A 15791-nucleotide genomic window follows, 5' to 3' on the forward strand; every position below is an offset into this window, starting at 1 on the left:
GCCGATCACCAACAACTGCTTCCCATGCTAGGGACAATGGTTATCCAGGGGGGAAGTTGTGTAGAGAATGTTTGAATTATTGAATAAACTCTCAGAGCTACTTCGGGCAAGAAACCAGTTTGGGCCCAACTTTTTAAAGATAAAGTATATTAGACAGTCAGTTGCCTATTTGTCTGAAATCACATGTTAACAATCTCAATATTTTCAAACAAGGAAGAAATCCAACATGTTTTTCAATAGCAGATGACTGAAAGTCAAAATAAGTATTACAAGTGTGGAACGACAGAGTTTCCAGAGATTGTTATATCATGTCTCATAATTTTCACGACTATCATCAATGCAACAAATAATAATTTTGATAGAGTATCTATGCACAGGAAATTCATGGGACCATCAACTAGTCCTTTCATTGAAAGATAACTGAAATTTAATATAACCTTATAGGATAAATTGTTGGAACTGGCTACTGATGAATTTTGAAAATACAGTACCACTCGCTTTGTTTTCTAAAACTGCTAAAAATGAATACCCTGAGCTTGTGAAATTGTTTTAAAATCTCTTCCTCTACTCCTACCAACATACCTCTTGAAACTGGCTGTCCCTATTATAATGCTACCAAAACAAACACAGAATCAGTTTGGATATATGTTGTATCCTGCAAATAGTGTTATCATCGACTGGGCCTAGATTCAATAAAGTAACAAGCAAAAAGCCAGTTGGTTGGTCACAATAAAAATTTTATAAGTGGATCTATATGATTCTCATAAAATGTGTATATATAGGACACTGAAAACGTATATGTATTATATCCCTCAAAATTTTTTTGTTTAATATAACTAGAGTATAATAACAGCAATAGTGATTCTCTATATTAGTCATTTGTACATATACTTTCAAGAAACAACATGTACAGTTTTGGTATTTTTTTCTTTTTTCCTATGTTATATTTGTTCTGTTTATATTTACATAAAGATAAACATATGGACAAATGGGACGAAATAAAGAGCCCAGAAATAAACCCACACCCATACAGTCAAATGATCTTTGATGTGGGTGCCAAGACTACACAATGGGAAAAGGATGGTCTCTTCAATGAAAGGTGTTAGGAAAACTGAACACCCGTATGCACAAGAATGAGATTGGACCCTTATCCTATACCATGCACACACACACACACACAACCCAAAATGTATTAAAGATTTAAACATAAGATCTGAAACCATAAAACTCCTAGAGGAAAATAGACAGGAAAAGCTTCAGAACATTGGTCTTAGCAATGATTTCTTGGATACGACATCAAAAGCACAAGCAACACAAGCAAAATTAGACAAGCGTTCCATTTCCATTTACTGAAATGTGATTTAAAACTTTTAGATCTTTTGATCTATTTATTAACGACTTCTTTTTAAAATGAGCTTATGATTTCTACATCTTTCTTGTTCATTTTTCTATAAAATCACTTTCATTGAATTTCACAAAATGATTAGTATATGATGGTGTGTCAACTTAAATTGGGCCTTCCCCACAGATAGTTTGAAAGCTTTTCTAGAGCATCTGTTCAGATTCTGGGAGTAAAGATGGTGCCTTTACCCTGCACTTTTCCTCAGCCTGAGTTTTAAGGATTACCTTTGATTCTAAACATTTGTTGGTGTTAGCTAGGATAAAGGGGGAAACCAACATGGAAGAATTCTGCAAGTATGTGGTTTTAGCAAATTAAGGGTTGTCCAAGAGACAGTTTCCCACTGTTAAGACTGTGCTGCCACCTTGTGGCCTTTCTGCTTCTAATCACAAGCTAGGACATTCATCCTTTGCTTTTTTTGTCTTTTCCTCTCAACTCTGACACTTGTCTTATCCCATTTTTCCTACCTAATTCCTTAGTGGGCCCCATGAAATCTACTGAATTCTCTGTTCTTCTTTATTTCATGCTTGCTTTCTTCCTTCAGTTTAGAGAATTTCTTACTGCTACATAAATGTGGGAATTATTATTCAGTGTCAACCAAACCGCTATGAAAGCAGTGAATTATAGAATTAATTGGGCACAGTACACTCAAATTAAAGAAAACAGGCAATAAAACAAATTATTAAAATCACTTTACAGACAGCAACTAACAACATATAAGCCATCTTAGTTAGATGTATCCCAAGTTGGGATGCCAGAACATAGATTAGAAACAATTTTGGGATGTTAAACTGAGTAAAGCTCTTTTAAAAAATATATGTCCATGTAAGAGAGTTTTACCTTTGTAAAGCTTTTTCATTATAATGGCATATTACTTTGATATAGATAATATACATCATAACTCATCTGAATGAAGATGAAAAATGGCAAAGTAACAAAGGAAGACAGAAGAAAGGAGTCTGTTTGGGGGAATAGATGTTTCTTCAAAGTTTTCCTTTCTTGTGCATGTCAACTTAGCAATAAGAATTGTGAGAAAGAACCCCGTGTTCAAGGTCCTTCATTTCCTTGTGGTTAAATTCCGTTTTCAAAATCATTCTGTGCAATCCAACTGGAGTTTTGCAAACTCCAACTGGATCTTCCTTTGGAATTTTCCTATACCCAACAGATGTACTAAAAATGGTGGCTCATGCATAAGAGTAAAACTGGACTCTTATATCACACCATATACAAAAACCAACACAAAATGGATTAAAGACAAACAAAAGCTGAAACTGTAAAACTACTAAAAAAGAAAACATAGGAAAAAGGTTCTCGACATTGGTCTTGGTGATAAATTTTTGAATATGACACCAAAAGTGAAAGCATCAAAAGCAAAAATAGACAAGTGGGACAACATGATGCTTAAAAGCTTCTGCAAGGCTAAAGAAACTTAATCAGCAAAGTGAAAAGGCAACCTACAGAATGGCAGAAAGCATTTGCAAACAAGGTATGACCTACAGATTGGCAGAAAGCATTTGCAAACAACAAATGACCTACAGAATGGCAGAAAGCACTTGCAAACAACGTATGACCAACAGAATGGCAGAAAACATTTGCAAACAACATATGTGATAAGGGGCTAATAGCCAAAATATATAAGGAACATATATAATAGCAAAAAGAAACCAAATAATCTAATCAGTAAGGAAATGTAAATCCAATCCACAACGAAATATCACCTCACACCTGTTCAGATGGCTATTATCAAAAACACAAAAGAGAGGTGCCTGGGTGGTTCAGTTGGTTGAGCGTCTGACTTCAGCTCAGGTCATGATCTCACGGTCTGTGGGTTCGAGCCCCACGTCGGGCTCTGTGCTGACAGCTCAGAGCCTGGAACCTGGAGCCTGCTTCGGATTCTGTGTCTCCCTCTCTCTCTGCCCCTCCCCCACTCATGCTCTGTCTCTCTCTCTCTCTGTCAAAAATAAATAAACATTAAAAAGTTAAAAAAAAAAAAGACAAAAGATAACAAAGTGTTGGTGATGACATGGAAAAGGGAACCCTTCTATACTGTGAGAATGTAAGTTGGTAGAGCCATTATGGAAAACAATATGGCAGTTTTTCAAGAAATTAAAAATAAACTACCATGTGATCTGGCAACCCCACTTCTGGGTATTTATCCAAAAGAACGAATCAGTATCCCAAGGAAATATCTGCACTCCCATATTCATTGCAGTGTTATTCACAACAGTCAAAATATGGAAACAACCTAAATGTCCATAGACAGATGAATGAAAAAAGAAGATGTGGTATATACATACAATGGAATATTCAGCCTTTAAAAAAAAATCCTGGCATTTGCCACAACGTGGATGAACCTAATGGATGTTATGTTTCATGAAATAAGCCAGAAACAGAAAGACGCACACTGTATAATGTCATTTATATGTGGAATCTAAAATACACTCATAGGAGCGCCTGGGTGGCCAATCGGTTGAGCGGCCAACTTCAGCTCATGTCATGATCTCGCAGTCTGTGAGTTCAAGCCCATGTCAGTCTCTGTGCTGACAGCTCAGAGACTGGAGCCTACTTTGGATTCTGTGTCTCCCTCTCTCTCTGCCCCTCCCCCACTCACACTCTGTCTCTCTCTTTCTCTCTCAGCAAATGAATAAACATTAAAAAAATTTTTTTTTCACAATCCCAGACTTCAAGCTATACTACAAAACTGTAGTCATCAAGACAGTATGGTACTGGCACAAGAACAGACACTCAGATCAACGGAACAGAATAGAGAACCCAGAAATGGACCCACAAATGTACGGCCAACTAATCTTTGACAAAGCAGGAAAGAATATCCAGTGGAATAAAGACAGTCTCTTCAGCAAGTGGTTCTGGGAAAACTGGACAGCGACATGCAGAAGAATGAACCTGGACCACTTTCTTACACCAGACACAAAAATAAACTCAAAATGGATGAAAGACCTAAATGTAAGACAGGAAGCCATCAAAATCCTCGAGGAGAAAGCAGGCAAAAACCTCTTTGATCTTGGCCACAGCAACTTCTTACTCAACACGTCTCCGGAGGAAAGGGAAACAAAAGCAAAAATGAACTACTGGGACCTCATGAAAATAAAAAGCTTCTGCACAGTGAAGGAAACAATCAGCAAAACTAAAAGGCAACCGACAGAATGGGAGAAGATATTTGCAAGTGACATATCAGATAAAGGGTTAGTATCCAAAATCTATAAAGAACTTATCAAACTCAACACCCAAAAAACAAATAATCCAGTGAAGAAATGGGCAAAAGACATGAATAGACACTCCTCCAAAGAAGAATCCAGATGGCCAACCAACACATGAAAAAATGCTCACCATCACTCATCATCAGGGAACTACAAATCAAAACCACAATAAGATACCACCTCACACCTGTCAGAATGGCTACCATTAACAACTCAGGCAACAACAGATGTTGGTGAGGATGTGGAGAAAGAGGATCTCTTTGGCATTGTTGGTGGGAATGCAAGCTGGTGCAGTCACTCTGGAAAACAGTATGGAGGTTCCCCAAAAAACTAAAAATAGAACTACCCTACGACCCAGCAATTACACTGCTAGGCATTTATCCATGGGATACAGGTGTGCTGTTTCAAAGGGACACATGCACCCCCATGTTTATAGCAGCATTATCAACAATAGCCAAAGTATGGAAAGAGCCCAAATGTCCATTGTTGGATGAATGGATAAAGAAGATGTGGTATACATATACAATGGAGTATTACTCGGCAATTAAAAAGAATGAAGTCTTGCCATTTGCAACTACATGGATGGAACTGAAGGGTATTATGCTAAGTGAAATTAGTCAGTCAGAGAAAGACAAAAATCATATGACTTCACTCAGATGAGGACTTTAAGAGACAAAACAGATGAATATAAGGGAAGGGAAACAAAAATAATATAAAAACAGGGAGGGGGACAAAACAGAAGAGACTCACAAATATGGAGAACAAACTGAGGGTTACAGGAGGGGTTGTGGGAGGGGGGATGGGCTAAATGGGTAAGGGGCACTAAGGAATCTACTCCTGAAATCATTGTTGCACTATATGCCAACTAATTTGGATGTAAATTTTTAAAAATAAAAAATAAAATTAAAAAAATTTTTTTTAATAAAATAAAATAAAATACACTCAGAAGCTTAGAGTAAAGTGTTGATTGCCAGGGGCTGGGGGAAAGAGGATATGGAGTAATGTTGGTCAAAGGGTACAAAGTTTCAGTTATGCAAGATGACTCAGTTCTAGAGATCTAATGAACAGCATGGTGACTACAGTTAATAATACGATATTGCATACTTGAATTTGCTAAGAGGGTAGCTCTTAAATGCTATCATACAGCACCCCCCACCAAAAGATAACTATATGATATGTTATTAGCTAGATTGTTATAATCATTTCACAATGTAGAAATACATCAAAAGATCAAGATGGGGCACCTGGGTGGCTCAGTCTGTTAAACGCAGTCAGTGGGTTCGAGCCCTGCATTGGGCTCTGTGCTGACAGCTCAGAGCCTGGAGCCTGTTTCAGATTCTGTGTCTCCCTCTTTCTCTGACCCTCCCCTGTTCATGCTCTCTCTCTGTCTCAAAAATAAATAAATGTTAAAAAAAAAATTTTTTTTAAAAAGATCAAGTTGTATGCCCTAAATTTAATACATAATTTTTATTTTTCAATTATCCCTCAATAGAGCTGTTTTTAAAAATGGTGGCTACGTAGGGATTACCCATCCCTAAAATTACCTAAAATGCAATTGGTAAATATACTAGTGGATAGAGGTTCATTTTTAAGGTAATATATTTAAATGGGATGTCATTTATTAATGTTAAATAAAAGATGAAATTTTGGTTTTATATTTACAAGTTTGCTGAGTTGTAAACTCAGGAGATACTATGAAAATGGAGGCAGGAGGTGAGAATGACAAAGGCATGATCAGCGGCCAGTCATGGGGAAGGAATGGGATACAACAGTGAGCAAACACCAAAAAAAAAGCATGGAAGACAATGTAACTGACAAATAACTAGCTGAGGAGTTAAGTGAATACACGTGAGACCCTTAAAAGGCAGAGATCAACATGAAACATCTAAACTAGAAGGAGCCCCCTAGAGGAGAAAGGACACTTGCTGTTGTGGAGACTGGGAGTTTGATGGAGGAACCAATTAAGAGTGGTGACACTGCTGCAGGAAGCCTTCTAGGTGCTTCCATTATCCCTGATGGGCTATCTTCAGCATAGTATATATTTAAGAACTTTTTGGTGGTAGGTAATGGAAATACACAATAGTGATCACCACTGGTTGCTTCAAGTGGCCTGAGGAAGAGGAAAGAGGGAGTAATTGGGAGAGGCCATAGACAATGAATCATGACTACCAACAAGTTCAATGTCCTAGGAGATGGTGTGGAGTTGAAGGGAGGCAAGGGAACAGAGGGGAAAAGGCTGAGTGGCTCTTCCATTAACTATGGAGAAAGGGCCACAACTGATCCGGAGGCAAAGTTTGCCTTAAGCTGGAAGGACCCACCTACATACCAATAGGAAGGATCTCCCAGAGAATGTGTAAGAGGAGAGAGACTACTAGCACATAATGACGCAGGTTTGGACAAACTGAAGAGCTTTCTCTTCAGGGATTGTGGACCTAGTAGTAAAAAGCGCCTCTTTTGGGGGAGATCAAGTCTCTGCTCCCTTTCATAGGTGCCTCCTCCCAGAAGGGCAAGCCTCCTAAGAAAAGGCCCTTGTGCCTCCACGGGCAACACAAACAACAAACCGTATCCACACATGAGGCCTGGCACTTATTCTGGATCAGGACAAAGACTCTGAGAGGCATGACTTCAGAGCTTGATTCTTACAGCCAGAGGGAGGAAAAAAAAAAAAAAAAAACAAGACGTTCACTTAAATAGTCAGATAGTATGCTTTTATCCAGACTGGAATATGCATTCATGTATATTTTCATCTTTGGAACAGGTGGTTTGAAATGCAAATAAAGTAATAAGTGTCAGAGCCGTATCCTAGCAGTAGCTGCTTTGCAAACGTTACCATGGCACCAATTCAACAGTGTTCTTAGAGGCAGCCATACCTCAGAAAGGTCTTTCTAACTTGGGACAGCAAAGTTCAAAGGAACTACTAGGCACAAACTACGAAAGAGTCCTGAACCAATACAGGAGGTGAAGATTTACAGCACAATTGCCCTCTGAAGCCGCTTCAAACAGGGCATGGTACTTAAAAGAGAAAAGAAAGGAAACGGACTATCTTCTAGAACACCTGGAATGTGATCCAAGCCTGGAGACAAAATGATGGTAATTATAACTGCTAACATTTGTTTTTAGCTGCTAACAGATTGTGCACAGATTGGGAAGGGCAAACTCCATTCTCCAATTACTCCAGTGCAAACTGTGCTTTACCAGCACTCACTAAACCCTAGCTGGATGAAGAGAGAGCAGATTGTCCTCATGTATGTCTCATTTATGTTAAGTTAAGGAAGGCTGTCGTCCCAGGGCCGCAGTCCAGGGGCTACGCAAAACCGGAAGCAAGGATCTGGGTTCTGTAGATCTCTGCTTCTTACTGCCCGTAGATCTGCTCTAAGAGGGTAGCACGCCTTTCCCAAGCACAGCCAACGTGGGGGGAAATGGACCAGCTAGTGGGGACACAGGATGCTGGGGAGACAAGTCTTAGCCAACCTGGCCTGTGAACCAACTAAGATTCCTAAGGAAGGCCCTGGGCTGAACAGGGCCCCTGCCTGGGTAGGGGGAGAATGAAAGGGCAGATACCAAAAGATAATAATACAAGACAGTCTGTGATCAGTGGCAAACTGATGATATACACCACAAAGTCTCTTAAGAGTTCAAAGGGGGCAGGTGTTCTTTCCCATTTCCCTTCAGATGAAGGTGATCAAAGAACAGTCTCTGGTGCTCACTTTGGCAGCACATATACTAAAATGGGAATGACACAGAGAAGATTAGCATGGCCCCTGTGCAAGGATGACACCAAATTCGTGAAGCATTCCGTTAAAAGAAAGAAAGAAAGAAAGAAAGAAAGAAAGAAAGAAAGAAAGAAAGAAAGACCCTCTGAAAAATTGAAGACTTCACCAATAGAGAACCACAGTTGGTCAACACTAAAAAGCCATTTAGCAAGAATGAAACTCCAGAGCTCCCTCCATTACATATAAAGGCCACTAGTCCTCAAGATCTCCTTACAGTAATAATGCACCATTGCTGGCTAAAATGGGAGAGGGAGCAAAAAGAAAGGAGTACTTAGAAAAGCAATCAGGACTTTCCATACTGCCTTTACTTTGAAACATGCACAGACTTATGCTTCCCATAAGAGTAATTCTGGGACCATTACATATAGTTAACTCCACCCATCCCACCCACCCCCAAAACACAAAGGCAGAAAAGGACCTCTTGATACTGCTTCTATAACATCTTACCCAAATCATGCATGACTTGAAATTGTCATTTGAGTAGTAACTTGAATATCAGGTGTGCCACTGAACAGCAGACCACATCCAGGGCACCAGGAGCAAGTGAGACTTTGGGTTGGGTTTCAGCAAGGTTTAATATTCAGAGAGATATAGTCTGAAAGAGGAGGAGATCCAGGGAGAAAACAATGCTCAGGATCAAGCAGGAGATGATGTCAGGCTCCAGGTAATGGATTCATTGCCAAGGACAAAACAGGAAGAATGCAGGGCCCTGGGGAAAAGTTATGAGGTCTAGGAAGCCTCAGGGCAGGGATTCAGTTGCATCAGGAAAATATAGCACTGAGGAGGAAACTGAGGCAGATACCTGCTCTTATGGATTAAATTGACATGACAGATTAGGAGAAACCTGGAATTTGATGGGTGTGTGGTGTCCAGAATTACTGCCGATACACGCCGTTAGGATAATGGTGACATGAGTGAAGTCACATTCCATCCACAGCAGGCCTGGGGCTCCTAAAATATTTTCTGCCCGGAACAGGGTTAGCAAAGGAACTCTGTAGGCTTCAGCTGTACCAAAAGAACAGGAACGGAGGTGATATGGGTTGAAAAAGAAAGAAGTTGATCAAAGTGCTTCCATATGAAAGGCTATAATAAGTACTTCTAAAATGACAAAATGTGTCATTTTGTTTGTTTTATAATGGTCAGTTTATCTCATTTAAATTTTCTACTTTGTCCATTTTGTTGCCTGGACAGAGAGTTAAATGTAAAAGATATATATTCTAGAAAAATATATGGGGATTTAACTCCTCTTTGATAGGGAAGACTTTTCTAAGTACAATAGTAAAAACTAAATCTTAAGGCTAAAGATTAGACCTTATAAAAATGTAAAATTTGATATAATTAAAAATGCCACCAGCATAATTAAATGGCTCTATAAGCCAAGTGAAATACTTGCAAAAGTTATAACAGCTAATATTCTTAATACATAAAGAGTTCTTACAAATCAGTCAGGAACACCTCAAAAAAGGGGGGTTAGGAATCAAATGTATTTCACAGAAGAATAAATACTACAGAGACCAATAAGTGTGTGAAAAAGTGTTCAGCCTCACAACGAACTGAAAAGGTACAAATTATAACCACAAAGGGATACCGATGCTCACTTCTCAAATCGGCAAAGGAAGCGATAAATAATAAACATCACAGGGAGGGAATGAAATAAAATTGGAACACCTTCCCAAGAATCAATCTGACAAAGCTTGAGCCAATACAACTTTAGTAATCTACACTAGAGAAAAGAAAAATACAATTTATCTACAGAAATGTTCATCAAATCATTATTTATAATCATAAAAGAGGCAAACACCTGAATATTTGATTACATATTAGCTGTGTAATAAAATACTAACTAGCCATGAATACTGTTTTTCGAAGAATTTTTAATAACACAGGGAAATGCTAATGACGTAATACTAAGTGAAAAAGCAAAGTATAAACATGATTTCATTTATGTTGTGCATAACGAACACATGTAGCAAAAAGATCAGAGGGAAGAGACACGTAAACAGTTATGGGAATGTAAACTGAGACACAACAGCATGAGTTTTTATTTTTCCCTTCAAGTATCAGTATTTTAAAAAATATTCTACAAGAAATATGTAATACTTGTATAACAAAAAGGTGGGTTTTTTTTAATGTTCTTAAAACTTGGTGTGCCTGGGTGGCTCAGTCAGTTCAGCATCCAACTTCAGCCCAGGTCATGATCTCATGGCTCGCGAGTTCAAGCCTCACGTCAGGCTGTGTGCTGACAACTCAGAGTCTGAAGCCTGCTTCAGATTCTGTGTCTCCTTCTCTCTCTGCCCCTCTCCTGCTCACACTCTGTCTCTTTTCTCTCAAAAATAAGTAAATGTTAAAAAAAATTTTTTTAATGTTCTTAAAACTATACTATAATGCCCTAGGTTGCTCTTTGGGAATAAAGGTAACAGAAATTTTTGTTTAAAGGAAAAACAAAACAAAACTTAAAAGAGCTTAAGTTTTGTGGTTTAACATCCCAGAAACTATTTATTTGAAATATCCTAAAGGACCATATGTGCTTTCCAGAATGGTAAAGTTTCCAAAATGTTCTAAAAAGACCCACCCACTGGAAATACAACTCTCAGATGGCAATGAGTAAGTGTCCACGACCCAAAGAATAATCATTCCTACAAGAAGTCTCTACCATTAAGCAAAATAGACCCCATGATCCCATTCCCAAAATGATAGTTATCTCCCATTTACTGCCAATGATCTGAAGAAATAGCTGATTTTAAATGCAGGCATACTCAAAACCCATGCAGATAATTAGATAATATCATTCAGAAAAGAGATAAGAACATTATGAACAAATTGCAAAACCCTTGCTTGTTTCTTTAGACTTTCATAAATAAGAATCATCTAGATAATCCTGGGATTTGTACTACCACTACTCACAGCTCATATTTATTGAGTCCTTCATATAATAATATGATACATATGCACATAATAAAGCATTTTATATTGATTACATCATTCGGTCCTCAAGAAAACCTTAGGAGGTAGATACTACCCTTGCCCTCATTTTACAGACAAGGAAGCTGTGACTCCCAACTGTAAACAACTTGCAGAAAGTCACTAAGCTGGTAGGCGACAGAGCCCAGATTTGAAATAAGGCAGTCTGTCTCCAGAACTTGCGCTGTTAACCCATTTGCTCTATTGCCTCAGTCAGGTCTATGAAACAGATAAAGGTATAATTTTGCCTTTCTTTTTTGTTTCCTCCCCACTCCTCAAGATTCTCAATGAAGAGAGACGAATCCCGAGCTTTCTAATCTATGGATATACATCAGTACGTTCTAGAATCAAAGATTCTGTAGCTATTGCACTCTACCTCCTTTAGAGAAAAATAAGTTAATGGCTCAAAATAATAAATGGCTCAATAAGTTAATGCATTTAATGCATTAAAAATAATAATGGCTCAATAAGTTAATGAATTTTCTTTTGTTTTTCCTGCACTGCTTTTATATATAATTTCTCTTCCTTGTTTAGGGTTGCAGCTAGAAGACGACAAAACTAGCAATGGAGCCCTTATATGAAGAATACCTAGCAAATCATGGAACAATTGTAAAACCTTATTACTGGCTAAGCTTCTCTCTAGATTGCTCTAACTGTCCCTACCATATTCGGACAGGAGAAGAAGCAAGGGTTCCCTATTCAGAATTTTATCAGATTTTTGGATTCCCTTATGGGCCAGCATATCCTCAAACAAAGCACCTCACGTTTTATGAACTAAAAACTTCCTCTGGAAGCCTGGTGCAAAAGGGCCACGCTAGCAGTTGCACCGGGAATAACACCCATCCAGAATCAATGTTATTTGAGATGAATGGTTATCTCGACTCAGCCATACGCAATAATAACGCCATCAGGCATATCATTCTGTACTCCAGCAACTCCCCTTGTAATGAAGCTGACCACTGCTGCATCAGCAAAATGTACAATTTCTTAATAATGTATCCAGATGTTACTCTTAGCATTTACTTTTCTCAGCTCTATCACACTGAGCCTGAATTTCCTGCCTCGGCCTGGAACCGTGAAGCTCTCCGGAGCCTGGCCAGTTTATGGCCACAGGTCATTCTGAGCCCAATAAGTGGTAGCATTTGGCATTCTCTCCTCAACAACTTTGTCAGTGGTGTCTCAGGATCAACTGTTTTCCAGCCCATTTTAACTGGGAGAGCACAGGCTGACAGGCACAACGCATATGAAATCAATGCCATAACAGGAGTGAGGCCGTATTTCACTGATGTTCTTCCCCAGACAAAAGAGAATCAGATCATAAAAGCTCAGGCAGCTTTAGACAGCTATCTCTTAAACAATGTCTTTCCTGGACAGTCTTTTCAAGTGGCTAATGGACAACCTCAACCCAATCTGACCCCAGACCTCAGGGTTCCTGTCGTTTTTGTGCTGGTGCCTTTCAGAGACCTACCACCGATCCACGTGGGTCAAAACCCACATAAACCCAGGAATGTCGTAAGGCACTTGAATATGCCTCAAATGTCATTCCAGGAAACCAAGGACCTCAGAAGGCCTCCCCTTGGAATGCCAGTAGAGAGAGTGGAAATCATGGAGAAGTTAGCAAGTACCAAAGAGGCAGATGAAAAGAAGAAGAAGAAGAAAGGAAAAAAATAAAATCTGTATTTCTACCACATGAGACCAACTACCAGAGGCCTTATTAGATAGCAAACAAAAATCTGGAGACTTTCTCTCTTAGGTCTGATCCAAGATCGGAGATAAACTGATACTCTAAAAGCAAACCCTGCATTATTTACCAGCTCAACTATTATAAAGCTACACTACTTTTAACATAATCCAAAATGTTTCCATAAGCAACTTGATCTATTTTGAAAGTGACGGTATCAAAATGGAGCCATTAGTACCTTGCCGATATTCTGGTGTGGAAAAGGAAATGTCATCATTCTAGTCTACCCACATCATCTTTCCCCCAAAAAGAAAAGCCCATGGACTAAATAGCTTCCTAAACTGGTTTCGGTATAAAAATTTACTGTAAAATTGGAAAACAGCCTGAAGCTACTGACATTAAGTACTGTCTGCATAAGTAAACCAGTGATTTTCCATTAAGTGTTAATCATGGATAGAAGACTTGAGGCAGCCCTTTTTTGTTTTTTTCCTAAAATGATTCTAAAGAGTTTTGCGTCGGGGGGAAAAGTTCTTTTGCTAATTGATTATATATGGAGACAAAAATTGATTTTTGAAACCTAGTCACCTGCTCAATGTGATATTTCCCAGCTCAGACCTCTTCCTCCAGAGCAGATGACAGAGGCAGGATGATACATGAGAATCAGCAAAGGCTCCTTCCATCATACACCATATAAAATCCATGCTGCCCTTCCCGGCTATCAAGGCTCCTTCTCTGCCTTCAGTTGCCTTGTCTCATCAGCAAGAATTTAAGTTCTGACAGGTTAAGCACCGTCTCTCTCGGCTCTTTGGTTTTCCCTTAGAATCTAGCCAAGTATTCATGCAAAATGTGGGTAGCAAGATTGTGAATCTACATCTCAGTAACATTACCAATCATTGCTTCCCAACATTCCTTATCCATTCCAGTTAAGAGCTTGCTTAACCATCCTGCAATGGACATCTTGTTTTTATTAGTATCCATTCTCCCTTCTTCTGATATAGCTCCCCAATGCATAATTTGTTTCTTTTACTTCCCTTCTTTCTGAACCTTTCTTTTTCACCTGCGTATATCTATATATAAGATTCTCTTAAAATCTTGTTCAAAACACACTTCTAGGAAGTGCTCCTTGACTAACCATCTGAGCATGTACATTAAAGCATTCTGTGTTTAATTAATTCACATTTTCTGCCTCACTTTCCTCTTAGAAATACGTAAAGATGCATTATGAGAAAAAATGTAAATCCATTTGTAAATTGCTACTCAATTTTTTCTTAATGTATGTAAAAAGTAATGTTAAGCTATAAGATAGTTTTGCCATTAACAGGGAGGGGGACAAAACATAAGAGACTCTTAAATATGGAGAACAAACAGAGGGTTACTGGGGGGGTTGTGAGAGGGGGGATGGGCTAAATGGGTAAGGGGCTCCTGAAATCATTGTTGCACTATATGCTAACTAATTTGGATGTAAATTAAAAAAATAAAATTTTAAAAAATGTGAAAAAACAGAGATAGTTTTGCCATTAGAAAAAGCTTAAAGGACACGTAGGAGGAGGAGGAGAAGGAGGCAAAGAAAGAAAAATATTTAGAATAGAGATTTCTATTGTGATTAAAATAAACATGACTAAATTTTTTAAAAAGAATATCCTAATGTTAATGTGAAAATTTTTATATTATAATTGGAATATAATAATGTAATTATTATTTTAAAAGGTACTATTGAAGTTTATTATTAGATCATGAAATCACGTGTCTACAATTTGGGATGTAGAGTTAAAAAAAAAAAAAGACCCAACATGACAAATTCAGCATCTCTATCCACATGGGCAACTGAGGGGTGTGGGCACCAGCTCTGAAGCCTCTTGCCAGGCTGGCTGATGAGGCCCTACAGCAGTTGGGAAGGACCTGCCCACCCTATAGGCTTCTTAAACACATACATACATACATACATACATACATACATATATCCAAGTAGTTGCCATGAAATCTACCTACAAAGTGGTCAAAAAGACACAATCAGGCTACAAAGGATTCACTTAAAGGCATAGCCTAAAATCTGTGATGAATTTGTATTACAAATGCAAACCTGGATTTCAATGGTATATAACAAGGGGAGAAATGTTGCCTGAACTATAGGAAATAAAAGTGCCTTTTGGCAGTTAAATTTTTGTACTAGTTAGAGAAGTCTGGTGCTAGGAAGAATGTTACTGACAGGTCACAAGTCTCAGCCAATATAGTCAAGCCTTAGACACGAGACTGTTAAGAGAGCACAAAGACACATGGCCCTTGGCAAGTAGTCTTTATTTCCCCAGTAATAAAACAAGAGATATAGACTAGCTCATATTTAAGGCTCCTTTCAGCCCTATCTGCCCTAAGATGGCTTGTCCTAAAACAATAGTTCCATGGAGTACACTTCTTGCTCACCACACAATGGGTTCTTGATCATGCCAGACTGGCCCAGGGATTTAGAGAAGAGTAAAAGTTGGAATGTTCCACCTCTCTTCAGCGAACTGGCAATAAGGATAGTAAAGAATTGCCACTTCTGCCACATATATGGAAATTCCAATAAAGAAAATGCAAGCCAGGGGTGCCTGGGTGGCTCAGTCAGTTGAGCTTAACCGCATCCAATTTCGGCTCAGGTCATGATCTCACAGCTTGTGAGTATGAGCCCCACATCGGGCTCTGTGCTGACAGCTCAGAGCCTAGAGCATGCTTCAGATTCTCTCTCTCCCTCTCTCTCTCTCTCTCTCTCTTTGCACCTCCCC

At 38.7% G+C, this 15791-nt stretch overlaps 2 protein-coding genes and 1 non-coding gene across 4 annotated transcripts in view; 2 read left to right on the forward strand and 1 right to left on the reverse strand.

Annotated features, from left to right (window-relative positions):
- Positions 1-15791, reverse strand: part of RGL1 (ral guanine nucleotide dissociation stimulator like 1) — a 258267-nt gene that overhangs the window by 233611 nt on the left and 8865 nt on the right. The window lies entirely within an intron of this gene.
- Positions 7483-14204, forward strand: APOBEC4 (apolipoprotein B mRNA editing enzyme catalytic polypeptide like 4). The gene is made up of 2 exons (XM_030303438.1): positions 7483-7707; positions 11886-14204. Exon 2 carries the CDS (start codon positions 11916-11918, stop codon positions 13020-13022), a length of 1107 nt encoding a protein of 368 aa, XP_030159298.1. The 5' UTR covers positions 7483-7707; positions 11886-11915; the 3' UTR covers positions 13023-14204.
- LOC115505785 lies at positions 8317-8422 on the forward strand. The gene has a single exon (XR_003966141.1). It is a non-coding gene; the product is annotated as a U6 spliceosomal RNA (small nuclear RNA).

This window comes from Lynx canadensis, chromosome F1 (genome assembly GCF_007474595.2).
Source record: "Lynx canadensis isolate LIC74 chromosome F1, mLynCan4.pri.v2, whole genome shotgun sequence".
In the NCBI taxonomy this organism is placed as follows: domain Eukaryota; kingdom Metazoa; phylum Chordata; class Mammalia; order Carnivora; family Felidae; genus Lynx; species Lynx canadensis.